The sequence below is a fragment of the Zootoca vivipara genome, chromosome 4, assembly GCF_963506605.1.
Source record: "Zootoca vivipara chromosome 4, rZooViv1.1, whole genome shotgun sequence".
NCBI lineage: Eukaryota > Metazoa > Chordata > Lepidosauria > Squamata > Lacertidae > Zootoca > Zootoca vivipara.
In genome coordinates this window covers 9121542-9139762 of record NC_083279.1, presented here as the reverse complement: position 1 = coordinate 9139762, position 18221 = coordinate 9121542, and the positions used below count along the sequence as shown (strand labels likewise).

The 18221-nt window shown below is 43.8% G+C and overlaps 1 protein-coding gene across 6 annotated transcripts in view; it reads left to right on the top strand.

Moving 5' to 3' along the window:
- Positions 1-18221, top strand: part of KLF12 (KLF transcription factor 12) — a 214884-nt gene that overhangs the window by 142526 nt on the left and 54137 nt on the right. For 5 of the 6 annotated variants that reach the window (XM_035114707.2, XM_060273328.1, XM_035114708.2 and 2 more), the window contains one exon: positions 11524-11583. The exons of the other annotated variant lie outside the window; for it this stretch is intronic. In XM_035114707.2, coding sequence (XP_034970598.1) covers positions 11524-11583 — 60 coding nt within the window. The remainder of the gene's footprint in view (positions 1-11523; positions 11584-18221) is intronic. 6 annotated transcript variants of the gene reach the window in all.

Sequence of the window (18221 nt, the reverse complement as noted above, 5' to 3'; positions counted from 1 at the left end):
CCAACACTTAGGAATCAAAATGGTCATCTACCCATTAACACTGCCTTGTCAGTGGTGGCCTCTGCAATTCCCCCTTAAGGGGAAAGCTACCACACCTATGTTCTGGCCCTTTTAGAAGGGCAATTGCAATATTCTGCCCTGCCTCTATAGAGTTTTTGCTCATACAGATACGCTATCTTTTACTGTAGATGCTTTTCTATTTTATTTTATTTTTAAAAGATGTGTGTTTACATTTTAGTTTACCTTTTTTGTTTAACTGTGTTGCTGCTTTTGAGATTAAATGGTCAAAAGTGATGTTTATGTGGAAATAACAAATTAAATAAAAAACCAGGACTTTGTGCGTACAGCCCTGGGGATGGGCGGGGAAGCGGGGACTGTATCACCAGTCCCCTTTGATGCACGGTTGAGCTTTTTCACCACAAGGAGGGGAGAAATGGCCAAGCAAAGTGAAAACTGGCCTGTAGGTTACAAAATAACAGAATGATACAGAATAATAGGCGCAGAGGGTGTAGAAGGAAAGAAAAAACATTCCTCATGCTGCAAAAGAGGCAACATGTTCCCCTGTCGAACTAAAACACTAGATTAATGCAACCTGCAAAATCTTAACACATGAAGGGAGGGAATAAAAAGATTCCCCAATTCTGTAATTATTTTACAGAAATTAAGTGGCATTGACCATCCTTGCTCTGCTTGTGATGCCAATGCAATACAATAGGTTGTGACATTATTTTCAGTGCAATAATTCCCCTCCCCCACCCCATGATATGTTTCTTCTTTACTCACAAATAGGGCCGTCTTAAGTATACTTGGCGCCATGGTGCGACGGATCCCTCCAGCGCCCCTGCCCCACCCCGTTTCCCAGCGCGGCGGGCAGGCAGAGCTGCGCAGTGGGCGCAGCTGCGTGGCGCCCCCCTGGCGCCCTGCGCCACCCAGCTTGGCCATAGGGCCAGCCCTGCTCACAAAGCAAATTTTCAAACACTGATCTTTGAGTGTTTTTGTACTGTGTTCATCTCAGTGGGTGAATTGAAGTCCATTTTGGGTGGGTGGGCAGAGCCTAAAGCAGGTTAAAAAAAGAAGAAGTGTTGAACTCTGTGTGATATGGAGAGAATCCAGGTCAGTCACCTAAAAAGGCTACATGTGTGTTTACAAAGTAGAGCATCTCAGGGGAAACGTAGGCAAAATGAAACCGAGATGCTAAAAAGTATTCTACTGCAGCTTCCCCACTTAGTTCCCCCAGACTTTTAATACTGGAATCGATTGAGTAACTTTTCCAAGTGCGCAAGTCTAGCACAGTTTTTTAGCATCAGTATGCAAATGCAATATATTCTTGTTTCTGAAGCAGCGCCGCTGAACTATAGCTGACCTGCTCTGGCTGTGTGTTTTTGCTTTTTCTCTTAATGCAGCGCAGCGATGAGAAGCATTAAAAATGCTGATTGTGGCAAATATTCATCAGTGAGCAAAAGAGGGAGAACATGCCACTGACAGGCAGTCATAATAATCCAGGGCTAATAGAAAGCTTTTTTCCTGCCTTAGGCAAGGTTGTCCCCATGAGAACTGAGCCTGTGGATTAGGGAACAAGGCAAGACATGGGTGTCGTGGGGCATTGAGGGAAAGCTAGAGGAAAACAAGTTGGAGAGAGAGAGTGACAGACACACACACACACACACACACACACACAGAGAGAGAGAGAGAGAGAGAGAGAGAGAGAGAGAGAGAGAGAGAGAGAGAGAGAGAGAGAGAGGCAGAAACTCACAAAAGGTCAGGGGCAGAGCAAGCCAAAGAGGAGAAAAAACAGTTCTACAACCAATGATCTATAAGCAGGAGCAGTTCAGTAGCCCATCGGTATTTTGATGCTCCCTTTTATGTGACCTGCTAGGAGGCACACACACACACCATCCAAGAAAAGCAGGGAGATCACAGTGCTTCTAATGAGCTTGTATTTTAAAGCAGGCCAGCAATGAGGTGTGATTCCTAGCACTCGGGTGCAGAATCCCAGGTCATCGCAGAGAATTCTGGGAGGGCCTTTTAGAATTATTTTTCAGGGATTCAACTCTTGTCAGAACCAGGAAGAGAGTCCAGAATCATATGCCACATGAAGCATTGTGAGTGCCACACTGGTTGGCTTCCTAGGTAAAGGGACCCCTGTCCGTGAGGTCTAGTCGCGGACGACTCTGGGGTTGTGGCGCTCATCTCGCTTTACTGGCCGAGGGAGCCAGCGTTTGTCCGCAGTCAGCTTCTGGGCCATGTGGCCAGCATGACTAAGCAAACTAGAGCAGCGCATGGAAACACCGTTTACCTTCCTGCCAGAGCGGTACCTATTTATCTACTTGCACTTTTTTGGCGTGCTATCAAACTGCTAGGTTGGCAGGAGCTGGGATCAAGCAAGAGGAGCTCACCCCGTCGCGGGGATTCAAACCGCCGACCTTCTGATCAGCAAGCCCTAGGCTCTGTGGTTTAGACCACAGCGCCACCCGCTTCCTAGTTGCACCTATTTCGGGCCAGTCCTCCAGTAAACAGGCATTATTATCTTGATTAATGAAAGAAATGGTTTTTCTTTTACCTTACTGCCACTGAATCTCAAAATGCTGTGTCTTCTTGCTGGTAGGCTCCTACCCTTGCTCTTGTTTACAATACTTTGAAACGCAACCTTAAATAGGGCTCCACTGAATATTTGCCAGTAGATATCTCAAGAAAATGCATTAGTAAAAAAAACTTAGGCTCAGATCCAAAGAAATTTGCAACACAATCCTAAACATGTCCATTCAGACATGAGACCCTTTAAGCTCAATGGCACCTAATCCCAGGTAAGAGTGCATGTATTGCAACCTTAGTTACTATAAAGTTCCACTAAAATTGATGGGACATAAATGAGCCCCAGCTTGTTATTAATTTCAGTGGGACTTAAGCATGGTGAACTTTATCTGGATTCGGGCTATACACTTTGAAAATATACAAACATCCCTTTAAAAATCCTTTTCAGTAGCACGGATTTACCATGGGTGCTCATTTTTCGTCTTCTTGAATTAATCACATGGGTAATCTTACCCAATCAGGGACTATGTAATGAGCAGGGTGACATTTGGGCAGTTCATCTGTGATGATGTTATTGGATGCCAGTATGTACAGTCAGAAGCAGTCCGTTTTAATGGTGCGCATGTCTCTCGGGGCATATGCACAACTCAGAACAAGGCAGGTGATGACAAGCTAAATAAAGTAGCTAACATCTTCCCAAGATGGGCTGGAAAGGGACCAAAGAAGGTAACATTTTTCAATCTGGTTGACAATTTCCCTGGGAAATGGTGTGAGGTTTCAGCTGAATACTCATACTAAAATATCACTTCCTTCCTAAAAGGTACATGGTATGTGCAAGCACGAATGTGTTGGCAGACAAACAGTGGGGGGGAACACTCCTTTATTTTCACATTCTCTGTAAATGAATGTAAATCAACAGAGAAAGTGTGCCATACAGTCTACTACCGGTATGGATGGAGTACACTCATCCCTCTCCATCTCTGAAACAAGTCTCTCTTCCCCAGCTCAGAGGTTGGTGCAGAAAGTGCTCCTTGCTTCATTCAGATTTTCTCAGCACAAAAGAGAGCGCGGCTGAGAAAGTTAAGATATTGTTATGCACTACAGCAGCTCTGATGTGATTTACTGAAGGTGGTAGGCAAAGGACTCCCTTGGCATTAGTATCCATTGGTCCTCTTGTCTCATAATGGTTTGGAATTAGACAAGGGTCAAGGCCAGCCTTTATGCTGCTGTTTTTTTACACAAGATCTATCGGAAGGCCTTTGACCTTTGTATTTTAATTCAGGAGTGCGGTTGCTGGAGGAGGAGGCAGAATACTGTTAGGATGGGGTTTGTTTTTACCTCCTCAGAGGAATCCAAATCCTAATACAGGCCATGCCACCAAACTAGCATGGATTGAAGCCCCCACTCCTATTTTATGCAGCCCCAGGAAAGCAGCAAAAGGCAAGGGGGTTATTGAGCTCCTAGTGGTCTGCATTGAGCTGGGCACTCGACTGTGAACCCTGTTTGTATCTAATGCATTCCATTACCTGAGGCCCTTTGTTTTGGAGAGGCTGCTGAGGTTTCACAGTGCTTCTTGCTCTAGAGAACTTTGACATGCAACATATCGGATCTGTCTTCTGCAGAGTTACACCATTAATTCATCGAGCTCAGTATTGTGTACTCTTAATTGGCAGCAGCTTTCCAAGATCTCAACCACAAGTCTTTCCAAACCTTGAGAACTTACATATTGCAAGTTACATGCCTCCTCCAACAATCCAGGCTCATGTTTGGCTCCCAGCTGCTGCTGCTGCTGCTGCTGCTGCTGCTGCTGCTGCTGCTTCTTCTTCTTCTTCTTCTTCTTCTTCTTCTTCTTCTTCTTCTTCTTCTTCTTCTTCTTCTTCTTCTTCTTCTTCTTCTTCTTCTTCTGTTTCCATGGCAACTTTGGGTTGTTGGTGTTTTGTTCTTGGTTTTCTTGTTTTGTTTTTTTAACCATGTGGCAAATAGGCCGATAGATTGCAGCAGGAGACCTTAGGATTTTTTTCCTTTTAGATTGCCTCCAAAGTGGCATGAAAAGGAATGTATATTGCTCAGGGTAACTTGTACAACCTAGTGTGGCAAAGATGGGAACGGGCTCAGCTGGGATTGTTTAATGCTATCCTTTCGACAGGGAACCTGGTTCAGGAGTTCAGGGTTCAGGAGATGTTTTTTGAATGTCTGCATGTGCCTGTCAGATGCATCCCATAAAGTGGTGATAGATGGTTCTGGACATGTTCTTCTGGGATTGTTTGAGGCCCAGACACAAGGGGAAGTCAGTAGCTCCTGGTTCTGTTGTGAGTAGGGGTGAAAATCAGAGCAAGACAAAGCCAATATCAGCACCTCGGAGAGAGATGGCAATGTGAATTCAGGACCATAGGTTATCTAGCAAGGTCCCGGAACAACAACTAAGTGAATTTTATAGCAGGTTAGAGGCCCGTGCCCTAAGTGGCCATGCTCCTGGCCAGTTAAAGGGTTGGTGCCTTCTTTTACAGCTATTGGGTCTTTCGAGGTAATGGCATTTTCAGGTGTGGAGATCTCTCCTCAGGACTTCCTTGATCCCCTGAGGAATCTGTGGGTCAGCCGTTGGAATCTAGTGGCAGAGGTGTCTCCTTGGGGCTCAGGAGAGCCTTTAGAACAACGCAAGATGGACAAGGGCATGAATCCATCTTGGAGCTGCAGTTGCCAGAGGTTGCCAGAGGGCTCAGACGCCAAGGATTCCTGGTCCAGGGTGATTGTCCTCTTGAGTCAAAACCAGGACAGCCACCATTTATAGATCTCAAACTCCCACCAGATCTGTTATTAGACACCAGCTTAATAAAACTAAGAGACGTCAGTAATTTGTGCTTTTGTAACCTGGACACTTGACAGCTATAACACACACCACATAATAGCTTGTGTAGATTGTGGTGGCCTTCCTCCTTCCTCCAGCTTCTGCAGTGATAGCCTCGGTCCAGTATACCTGAAGGAGCGACAAGGGCAGAATGAGCTAAGTACAGATTCTTGTTCTTCCCACTCCTTCCCTGAAAATTCCCCTATCCCATTCACTGTCTTGCAGCAAACCATCCTAGAAATATATATTTAATTCTAAATTCTAAACATGTTCCAGGCTAGCTAAGAAAACAAAATGACTCAAGCCCAAACAGTGACGGGGAATATCTAATAAACCAGAATATTAATAACTGAGGCTGATGTACTGCCCCAAACTCCAGTAAGATATAGGTGGGAAGAGCAGCAGTTCACATTTTTAAAAACAATTTTCCAATCCTGGACCGTGGACTTAACAGATCAGTCTGATTAGCCCATCCCCACACTGGAAAAAGAATAAAACTTCTCCCCACAGAATGATGCCAGGTTAAAAAAAAAAGCAAACTTGTATGTATCAGTATGAGCCCTGAAAGAGGTGGATTCATGGGACAACAGTAAAGATCTATAACTTATTAAGGAGAGCTGAAGGGATAAGGAAGAGATAAGACTCAAACTGGCAGGACTGTTCTAACAAAACTGATTCTTTTGTTGGGTGTTTAAGGGACTGAAAATTGAATGTAACAGAGAAGGCAAAATCAGTGCTTGAATTCCAATAGGGCTAGAAGAATAGCGCCTTTAGCTAGTGTTTTTAGAAAGCTCTCCTTTGGATGGCGGGAGGTCAGGAGGGGCATATCAAGGGCTCCCCATCCCCAATAATTCAAATTATTGAATTAACAAATCTAACAAAGACTCAAAATGGACAGCATTTCACCAGTAGTTTTGAAATCACATGGCTTCCTTTTCTCAATTTCTGGAACAGTTTTTCACAGCTATCTAGATTATTATGAGTTTGTTTGCAGGACTCTAACAGTGTTAGATTATTGGTTATCTGGATACTTTGTGTCTTTTCCTTTTTCCTCCCATATATAAGATATATTAGCTTGTACAGTTGTTTTCCTCTTTTAGTAAACAGAAATGGATGCAATTGAACCACTCTTGCATTGTGTTAATTTCAATGGGAGAATTAAGCACATGATTCACTCTCTTGTTGAAATCAGTAGGACTGAAATGTGCTTGCAGTTGCTTGAAATCATATGTAGTTTGCTTGCATTGGCTTTATGTATCTGTGTGCCTTTTGATTTTTCGAAATATCTACACCTCACTCTTCTTTCAAACAGTTCAGAGCAGAGTTCAGGAAAGCTTAGATATAGTTCCTCGGGAGTCTCCCAACCAGGCTCCTTAAAGGATCAGACCTGAATCCTATGAGTTTCCTACAGGATACTTAAAAACAAAAATCCCCTTTTGGATTTCAGCAATGACAGTTTAAAAAAGAGAGGAGAGCTATTCATCACCCAACAACCACTAAGATTGAGCAATAATCAATCAATCAATAAATCAATCAATCGACTGAGAAATAATGCAGCAATTGAGTTCAGGTACTTCCCTGAAAAGAAACTCCATAAATGCTTCAAATTTGGGGCTTATATGCCCTGGTAATTCCTTGAAATGTGGACAAATATTTTTCCATGAATATTCTCAGGCAGGATAGCTCAGTCGGGGGAGCATGAGACTCTTAATTCCAGGGTCCTGGGTTTGAGCCCCACATTGGTTGAAAGATTCCTGCATTGCAGGGGGTTGGACTAGATGACCCTCGTGGTCCCTTCCAACCCAACAATTCTATGAGACTGCTGTAGTGCGCTGTACATGAGGCTACCTTTGGAAACAGTTCAGGAACCCTGACTAGTGGTATTTGGGATGTTGTCAGGTGCTTGGAGATCAGAGCATGTAACACCAATTGTTAGTCGTGTTTCTGGGTTCAATTAAGAGTGTTGGTTTTGATCTTTAAAGCTCTTATTTATTTGGGATAGAGTTATTTGAAGAACCGTCTGTACCCATATGAACCTGCCCAGGCCTTAAAATCTGCCTCAGAGGAACTTCTTATAAGCTTGCCAGTAAGGTCAGTTCAGTTGACAGGCACAAGAGACGGGCTCCTTACTGTTGTTTCCCACCAGATTATGAACTCTCCAGATTGTAAGCAGGGTTCAAAAGCCCACTTGTTTGAAAGCTGTTACTTTAATAGCCTATTATTGACTGGATAGAATTTCTATTTTGCTCCTTTATTTATTTTAACCAGCCCATGTTTTAAAGTACTTGCTTGTAATGTTGCTTTTGAAATGTTATTTTCTGAATGTTACTGTGGTTTATATGAGATGTAAGCGGTCTTGGGTGGGCTGTGCCCAAAGGTTGGCCTATAAATAACTTTACATAAGTTGTGTTTGTTTAAAACTCTTGAGGACCCCATCCATTTCATTGTTCACTTGTTAGAACCCCATTCATTTTAGAGCCAAGGGGTTGTAGTGGTTAGAGCATTAGGCTGTTACCATTGCAGACCAGGTTCAAAACTCCACTCAACCATGATGGTCACTTGGGTGACCTTGGGCCAGTCACTGCCTCTCGGCCTAACCTACCTTGTAAGGATTTTTTAAAAATAAAAAATGAGTGTGTCTGCCATGGCCACCTTGAGCACCTTGGATGGAAGGTGGGGTGATCTTAATCACATTAAATTGAATGGTTCTTTCCCATTTCTGTTGCTTACATTAATTACGTGACCCTATCCATCTTGCTTTTACGGGGAAAGCGTTCTTTTCTTTTGTTGCTTCCGTTGCCATTTGTGCTGATTTCAGGGGGCCCCTCCTGCTGCCATTTTATTTTCCCCGTTGTATTGTGCCTGGGTATTCAATTGTGTTTAACAGTGCAATGAAAACAAATCCCATTTGTATCCCGTTAGTTAGTGATTGCTTTCATTCCGTAACAAATGAAATTTGAAGTGAAGACTTTCCATTGAGTTTGATTTTTCATTTGTTTTGAATGAGTGCCCATCCCTAGTCCTAGCCCTAGTCATTGCCCCTGTCCCGTGAAGATAATGGGGGAAGTTATTTTGCATCCCACATTCTGCATATATCTCACATTACACCAATCTTCATGGTAAAACTACCAGTTACAACTGTATATGATTCATACCTCTGGGTGTACCACCTTCCTGTCAGCCTCATTTGGGGTTAGTTAATTCTAGAGCAGGCATCCCCAAACTGTGGCCCTCCAGATATTTGGCCTACAACTCCCATGATCCCTAGCTCAGAGGACCAGTGGTCCTCCGGCTGCCAACTATAACTATCTTTACCTAATCTTCAACTTTATCTGCTCAGAATGCATTGAAAAGTGGAGCTGAAGCCATCAATTGTTTTGGGGCGCAGTGTACTGGTGATTCAAGGAGCCGGGGGGTGCTAATTTTCATTTTGATCCAGCAAAACCAACAAACTCTAAACTCAGCTAGTCCAGTTTTCCCAAGGAGTTGTGTGGTGTTCTAAGCTTGCTATTAACATAGCCCTGTGAGTTTTTATGTCGCCCTGACCTGGTGTGGGAGACTCGTGGAAGAGGTGGCAGATATTCCACTAACAGTAGCTACAAAGGTGGGTCTTGAGCAGGCATCCCCAAACTGCGGCCCTCCAGATGTTTTGGCCTACAACTCCCATGATCCCTAGCTAACAGGACCAGTGGTCAGGGATGATGGGAATTGTAGTCGAAAACATCTGGAGGGTCGAAGTTTGGGGATGTCTGTTCTAGAGCATTGGTGCATTAGATATAAGTGGATCATGCCCTCATGCAGCCACATATTACCCACTATCAGAGACGCCTGCCTCTTGTTTGTCTGAGTGGTTGCATTCAGACATAATGGTATTCCAAGATTTACTGTTGCTTCTCCCTCCCCTTCCGTGTTCACTTCCGTTTTGACTTACTGCCATTTAGAATCACCACAGTTTCGTGTTCAGCGGTCACACAAAACTGTAGCTTTTTCAGAGAGGAGATAGTGAAAGCTTCCACTTTCTAACAGCTGTTGGAGAGGATTTTGGGTGGCGCAGGGAGCATACAAGTTTAAGACACCTGTCCAAACCAGGCCTCGCATGTCACTAATGTGAGCTTCCCATCTTCAAATCAGAAGGTGCGCCTACTTACTCTTTTACCTTCTAAAACTAAACTTTGGGGGAAGATATACTCAGGTGACTCCAATTTTAAATAAAAATGTGTGCACCTAAGCTCTCAGAAATTTGGAAAGCACTAGTATATCGCCCATCCTTGGGACATACTCCCAAGCAAATTTTCATCAGGTTGCAGTTCGTAATCCAATAGCACCTTTTGTGTTTTTCATTGCTCAGTACATTAGAATTCATGCAGCATACCCTGTTTCTCCAAAAATAAGATGCAGTCATAAAATAAGCCATAGCAGGATTTTTAAGCATTCAAAGAATATAAGCCATACCCCAAAAATAAGACATAGTGATAGGCGCAGCAGCAATGCCGGCCGCGGCTCGAGGAGGAGGGGGGAAAAGACATCCCCTGAAAATAAGCCATAGTGTTTTTGTTTTGTTTTTGGAGGGAAAAATAAATATAAGCTGGTGTCTTATTTTCGGAGAAACACGGTAATAGCCTCCATGTAGGGTTGCCATATTTCAAAATGTAAAATTACTGACACCCACAAAGTTGATTTTAAGCTTTTGGAGCTGTTTCCGCTGCTTTTTTCATCGCATTGCCATACATTCAGGTTTTCCCTGATGCCATTTTTACACCCGAAAACCAGGACATTTTTCTGACGTATGGCAAGCCTACCCCCATGCTGCCCTATTTCTAGAATATCTTCAAAATCTCCCATGTAGTTTCCAGTGGCTTAATGCATGCCTCCTTCAGAAAAATACCATGGAATATTCCAAGCCGATAGGCATGAGGCTTTGCAGACCAGTTGCAAGTTATTGTTATTGTTGTTGCTGCTGCTGCTGCTGCTGCTGCTTTAAATGGTATAACTGTTTGTTTTTGCAATTGAATGAATCCCATTTCCCAGCCAATAATGCAGATGATCAGAATTCTTCCAGAATCATAGATACCATAGAATCATAGAGTTGGAAGGGATTGCAAATTAGGACGGAAGAAGATTACTTAGTTAATGCAGGAGCCTGGTTCTGAAATACTTATTGTTGAAACTTGTATGCCTTAGGGTACTATTTTCTGTGAAATCGCTACGTTTAAATTCTAAACTAAAATGCTTTACTCCTAGCATTTTCATTGGTGTGTCAAAAAGCAAACATGGTCCGATATTTCACTTCAGTGCCGATATCGTTTTATTATTATTCATAAAGTGCCTGTCATTATGCTTCATTATTTCTGCCTTTTCCCTCAGAGCTGCTGAAGTTCTGAATTTGTGAATTTCTGCATAAACGCTGCCAACCTGAGAAATAATTTTTTAAAACTAGGTCACAGTCCCTCCCCAGAATACCTCATTGGCAAGCATGCAGGGTAGGATTCTGGCCACTACCCAGAATGGGAAGCTGGCATGCTTCCTGTTTTTCACCCCATCCCAGGTCCCAGCTCATAATTTACCTTGAGCTTCAAGCTCAAGTAAATTCCTCACAGGGGCTTTGGGCTGGAATGTAGCTGGAAGCAGGACAACCTTCCATACTCTGCAATACCTGGAGCACAGTGGAGCACTAAGAGAAAAAGGTGGGACTTGTACTGACCTTGCAGGAATTGTGCCCTTATATTCCTAATTTTGGTTATCTGGTTCTAAGTGTGGTCCTGCTCCTAGCAGATTAAATGGAGCGGGTCCACTCTAAGTAGGACTTAGCTGACCCTAAATCCTAACAGCAAATGTAGTTGAAATAAATGTCAGATGTTTCAAGATGTTTCACTTCTTGAAAAAGAAGTCATAGCTATCATTTTTTTAAAACTCTTTAAATTACCCAGTGAATGACTCTGCCCTGTAAGATTAAATGCATCACTGTTTCAGTGCTGCTCTGGGTGAATTTCAGGTGGAAGAATACAAAATCTTAGGTGTAAGCTGTCTCTGCTTGTTGTTGGGGCTGTGGTTTTTCCCCCCTGTACGTTTCCCTCCCTGTTGTCTACCCCCCTCTGACGTTCTTTGGGGTATCTTAAAATTGCTAATTGTCTGTGTTCAATTTCCAGAGAGAGCATGTGGGGCTGTGCCAGGTCAGCTGTTAACACTTTTCGTTTTTTCAACTCCAGGTATGAAGTCTTTTATTGTGCATTATATAATGTTGATATTGTGTGCTTGAAATTTCTGGGGAAGCAGTTTGCTTCTGTTTTATATTTCCCTCTGTCACATGGCTGGCCACTGTAAAAGAAAGCAAAGGATTTCCGGAGGGAAGGCACAGAGTCAGCACTTCCGTATTTGGCTCCATTGTTTTCCTCTTCACTAGAAAGCGGGTGTGGGGGCCACTGGTATCCAAAAATCTCTAAGGGGTCCAACATTATATCCTCCTGATACTGTTGGACTACAATTCCCATCAACCCCTGCCAGCCTGGCCACTGATCAGGTATGGTGAGAGCATCCAACAACGGTTTTTTTTGGGGGGGGGCACCATTTTGCCTAGCCCTGCTTTAGATGAACAAAATGTAGCACCAGCCTGCACAGCTTGGGATTCACCTAGTCAAAAGCAGCCCTCCGGGGCATGGTAAATATCCAATTCTTACAGCCTGCCTGAGCATAGCTGCCAAGTCTCCCGTATTCCCCGGGAAATCCCCGTTTTTCCAGCTGTTCCTAGCTGAAAAAACAGATATTTTTGTTTTTTCCCGGTTTATTCTGGCGCGGCGGCCATTTTGGAACTGGGCGGAGCATGCTCAGAAGCGACTTTTGATGCTGCTCTGCCCAGTTCCAAAATGGCTGCAGTGCGACTTCTGGCGCGGCGGCCATTTTGGAACTGGGCAAAGCAGCATCAAAAGTCACTTCTGTTCCGCCCAGTTCCAAAATGGCGGCAGCGCTACTTCCGGTCTGCTACTTCCGCCCGGACCCTTATTTCTCCGACAGCAACTTGGCAGGTATGCACCTGAGTCTGTAGAAATGGGGGGGTGGCTTTAAGCACCTGGTGGGCTACAATCTTCTTGGAGGGTAGCAAGTTCTGCAGGCCTGATGTGTCATAATTGCTGCCATCCAGATAGGTGGCCAAACTCTGCATCTGTGGACATTGAACACAAGTAGATTGGAGAAGGAAGCCTTGCTTGCCAGTCACATTCAATATTTTTATCGCCAGGTACACAACACTTTTAATTCTTCCATTTGCGCTTCATCTGCCCACCAGAGGGCTGCTTCGCACATCGTACGTGATTGCATTGAGAAAGCAAATGCTATGTATTTCTGTCCGCATGGGAAGGCAGTTGTGTGAAGCATCTCCAGCAGGGACTGGGCTGGTTTCCACCATGCCAGCAAAAGCCTTTCTTTTGGGATGTCTTTGTTGGGGTGGTTGGAACCAGTATAAACCACATAGGAGCTGCTTCACATGAATGGATCCCTATCCAGAAGGGAGCTGCCTGCCAGACCCTTGCTCCATCAGTCTGTCTACACCAGGGGTAGTCAACCTTTTTATACCTACCGCCCACTAATGCATCTTTCTGGATGGTAAAATTTCCTCGCTGCCTGCCAGTGCTCAATGGAAGGAGGATTCAGCTTGTGCCATAGAACCCCCTACCACCCACCTAGAATCCTGAAACATCCACTGGTGGGCGGTAGGGACCAGGTTGACAACCCCTGGTCTACACAATGGATGACTTGCTTGTGGACCTCCAGGTGCGGTTGGACTCCAGGACCCATCAACCATTGCCAACACGGCCCGTGGTCAAGGATAATGGGAGTTGGACTTCCAACAACCTCTGGAGCAACACAGGTTCCCCACTCCTCGTCTCCCTTGACTGGAAGCAGTTCTCCAGGGTTTCAGAGATGAGGCTTTCTCATCCCTGCTGGGGATGCCAGAGATTGAGCCCGGGTCCTTTCATATGCAGAGCATGTGTGCTCTGCCACTGAACTTTGGCCCTTTGCTGTGGTGGCAGCAAAGTCCCTGGCACAAAGTATGAAGTGTGCGCCTTAGCCAGATGTTGTCCCCCGTGAATCTGTGCCCCTTAACCTTTACTCTGTATTCATTGAAACTGATGTCATCATATGTGCTTGACTTCCCAGGAGATCAGAAAGACCCAAAGGTGTTAAATCTAGACCCTAGCTGCTATACATGTTGTGCTAGAAAGCCAGAACAGCACCTGATGTTACACAAGCAGTGGCTCAGTTTTAAAAGTGAAGTCTGCTGTGTAGAACACCGCATAGGTCAGGCATAGGCAAACTCTGCCCTCCAGATGTTCTGGGACTACAATTCCCATCATCCCTGACCACTGGCCCTGTTAGCTAGGGATCATGGGAGTTGTAGTCCCAAAACATCTGGAGGGCCGAGTCTGCCTGTGCCTGACATAGGCGAATTATTTCAGCCTGGCTAGCATCGTGCTTTGACCTTGTAGAATTGCTCTTATATTTAAGCCTGTTTAATCCATTTGTGGTCACTGGGGTGCAAGGGCTTGCACGGTCCTTAGGAATCCAACCTTGCAACTTCAACAGCTGCAGAGATTGCAATAGAACCTGGCCACACATGCGGGCAGCATACAAACAATTGCAGGTGCCTACTGGCATACACTGAAGTGTCGGTTTGGGTGTTTGGTGCTTTCATACTTCAGTAGTCTGCAGTGTTGCAAGCAGTGACATAACTTCAGCTGGCTGCAGATGCCTGTAACTGTTGACGTGTTTCTTGCTTATTGATGCTATAAATGACAATGTGCTGACTGCAGTATTGACTGTCAGGTTAAGGTCCAATGAAAGTTCAGTTTAAATCCAGGTCAAAGAGGAACAGCTGTACGCATAAATTCCCGGCCCACATTAAAGTAGAAACGTGAGAATTGAGACAGTGAAATTTTGTTGGTTCACCATCCATGTTAGTCTGTCATAGCTGACCACAAGGAGGTATTATTGAAGCATGCTTAGAAGTTCTTGTCTCTCTCTCTCATCCACACACACACAAATCTATCTTATCTATCTAAATCTATATAGCTCTCTCATGTGTACACATACATGCATACATCTTTTCCCTGCTTGGGGAGAGAATTTGTTTTTTCTATTTGAGACCCAAGCAGCAGTGGCAGAACATCAAAGCCACATATGCAAAGAAGGGATTTGTAGAAGAAAAACCCTTCCCTTCCCCCCCATTCTGTTGCCATCTGTGTGTTCACCATGTTGAGTGGAGAAAAAGCAGCCGAAAGATGTCGCAGGGAGAAAAAAGCAGGCAGAAGACTAGGCAAAGAGTCCATCCATCAGCTTTTCTGACACGTACATGCTTTCAGCAGAGAATAAGCAAATATTTGGCTTCGTTAACAGCTAGTTGCAAGGTCCATACCACTCGGGGCACTAGCTCTTGAGAATGTGAAAAGGACATTTTGTGTTGTTTTGCTTGGATGTGGTTGGTTGTCACCCTCCCATTAATGCATGCTCTGCTAATACCTAATATATCTCGGGCTTTGATATGGATGGATCACATGAAAACTGGCAGATGTGTTCAATGGTGCTGTGCTCCTGTCAGAGAATTTTCCGTGGGTCTTGATAGATAAGTCATTGACCCTACCCAGTTCTGTATGAGTCATCTTAAGAGAATCCGTTACTTTCAGTGTGCTGAAAGTACAGTTTTGTTTTGCTATCCTTAAAACGCTGGTCTGGCCTATTCTTTCTTAACGTCTTCTGCTTCATCATTTTTGGGGTCAGACTCACAAAAACGTAATGTAGCTAAAACTAGAATTATGCTCATGGATGTAGTAGCATGTCTTTCTGATGCCATGTCTAATGTGCAGTAGAAGAGTTTGGATTTGGATTTGATATCCCGCTTTATCACTACCCTAAGGAGTCTCAAAGCGGCTAACATTCTCCTTTCCCTTCCTTCCCCACAACAAACACTCTACTCTGTGAGGTGAGTGAGGCTGAGAGACCTCAGAGAAGTGTGACTAGCCCAAGGTCACCCAGCAGCTGCATGGGGAGGAGCAGAGATGTGAACCCGGTTGCCCAGATTATGAGTCTACCACTCTTAACCACTACACCACACTGGCTCTCAAAAGTTCAATATATACATAATCTGTCACCAAATATCGTGGGAACAGAGTTTCCGGATAACTAATCTGTTTCGTTCAATGCTTCATCAGCCAATCTTGATCAACATTCTCCTTTCCCCTCCTCCCCCACAACAAACACTCTGTGAGGTGAGTGGGGCTAGGAGACTTCAGAGAAGTGTGACTAGCCCAAGGTCACCCAGCAGCTGCATGTGGAGGAGTGGAGACACGAACCCGATTCCCCAGATTACGAGTCTACCGCTCTTAACCACTACACCACACTGGCAGTAGTCATCCTTTAGTGGAGAATGAACAGCAGGGGGGTTAGAACTGCTACAGAAGTACCTGGAACGTGTTCTTTACATGCTCCCATGACTTCTGAAATATAGTTTCTCCTTTCCTCTTGACCATGCAGCTTCGATGCCCTTCCAAAGCAATATCAGATGAACCTAAATGAATATGTTAGAGAATTATTATTTTTAAAGGAGAGGGAACAGTTCACCGAGGAGGGCAGTGAAGTAGGTGATTTGCAGAGTTGTATGGTTAGATGTGGACGACTGGTTTATTACCAATGTTTGTCATTATGGAGGAGGGTTTCATGAGCAGGAATTGCATTGCAAGGACTCTCAGGGACCGCAATGTGTACCCATACATTGCACATATGCCTGTCAGTAAAGACTGACTGGGTCTCCCAGTGTCAGGGGTGATTTTGCCCTAACCCCAGCTATCGTTTCCAAGTGTAGTAGATCACTATCCTCCATAAGAATGGCAAATATTGATTTATAGAAGAAAGTAAAGAGTAGCAATCTGGGGTGAAGGGCTTACGCAGGTCTTGTGATATTGTTTGAGACGCACGCTCAAGACTTTTTATTTCAGCAACCTTAACCAGACGCAAAATTTAGTTATGCATAGTTGTTTGGGGAAAGTTTTGCTGGTTTTTATCTGTGTTTTTATGTATACCGTACTTGTTTTTTAAACAGTTTTTCTGGTTTAATATGTATAATCACATTCTGTGCATAGCTTAGAGAGTTTCTTACATGTTTCTGAATGAATCAACAGAACTATTTCCTACCACTGTTCCCCCAAGTGACCTCTAGCTTTTGAGAAGCAAGGTTGCTCCTATCTGCAGAGACCCACACTAGGGTTGTGGTTGGGTTTTTTAATGTATGATAATGAATCCCCAATCAATGCTATATAAATGTCACCAAGTTCATATTGCTCCTTCACCCTTTCTGCTCTCTGCCTGGCGTTCATTTGGCTCTTGCAGTCTCCTTTTCTTTCTGATTTTCCTTTGGCCACACAGCAAGCTCCCTTTTGCCAGATGGGTTGTGCTTTGCAGCTGGAAAATCCAGGTGCCAAATTCTAGAATGTAGCGTTTGCACGTTGACATGAGGGCCTGTTGTTGCCTTCGTGGATCACAGCTTGGCTTACTCTCTGACTGGCAGCTGTGGAGCAGCCTTTGGGGTTTCATGTAAGGGGAAATGGTTGTGAGTTGGTTGGATGTATTGCTTGGCTTGAATGATCTTGTTAAATACTATTTCCTAAGTCAAAGGTGAAATTACTTACATTTTCTCTCATATATATATATTCTGCATTTGTTTACACTGATGATGCTTACCTTTTTCAACACCCTTGTTTAATACTAATACTAATAATTTATTATTTATTGTTATTTCCACCCCGCCCATCTGGCTGGGTTTCCTTCCCCCTCCCTGCATCCACTCATTCATGTTCATCCATGCTTTTAATTGTACTTAACATTCAGTCTGACTGTGTTGGCACGCTTTTTGAAAATGAATCTAACCAATTAATCAATATTGAGTGTATTTATTTATTTGATTCCATTTATGAATCACTTCTTCCCATAAGGTATCTCAAAGCCTTCTCGTAACAGAAACAGCAGCGATAAAAACTCCTGAAAACAGTTCCGTATTTGAAAACAATTCTGTACATGCAAACAATTGAAAATAATTCTATATGTAAAATCAGTCAAAAGCAATCCTTTACCCCTGCCTGAGAGTAAATACTATTGAATGAAATGGTGCTTACATCTGACTAAGCATACATAAGATTGTCAAAATATACCTCTCAACCCCCTCATCTTGAATTATTGTCCGGAAGGTGCAGTGGTCCCCAAGGCTACAGATGTTGGACATCCCTAGATGAAAGAGTGTCAGTTCTGTGGTGGTAGAGGCAAAGCAATATTCTACACAAATATACCCACAGTGAAAATGCAGCCATTTTTTAAAGGTTGTGTTGTGTCTCTGGAGCCGGCCTTAACAGATAATGCTACAGAATGAATGTGAGAAAGAGAATCTATTTACATTGTTCATACAGCCTTGAGTATTATTATTTTTCTGATCAGAAGACAGGCTTCCTAGAAATGCTGTTTATCTCCATCCCTACTACACAAAAAGTCATCGGTGTGGATTTGTACGTTGCATTTTGATGTGATTAAGCATTTAAAGCCTATTGATTTCATGCTGAGGATTAATGATGCTGCATGAACGAGCATGAAGGAATAAAACGTATTTACATGCTTGATTTGAAACATCCCCCCTACTCCGGTCCAAAAGACTCCAAAGAACCTGTTGCTGGATAGGAAGGAGATAGCAACAAAGCAAGACGAATCGTGCAATTGTGCACTGAAGGAGACCTGAATTGACTCGTTTTAAGCATAAAGAGATCCAGGAATATGAGGGCTTGATCAGGATTGATTGTACCGTCTTGGATACATA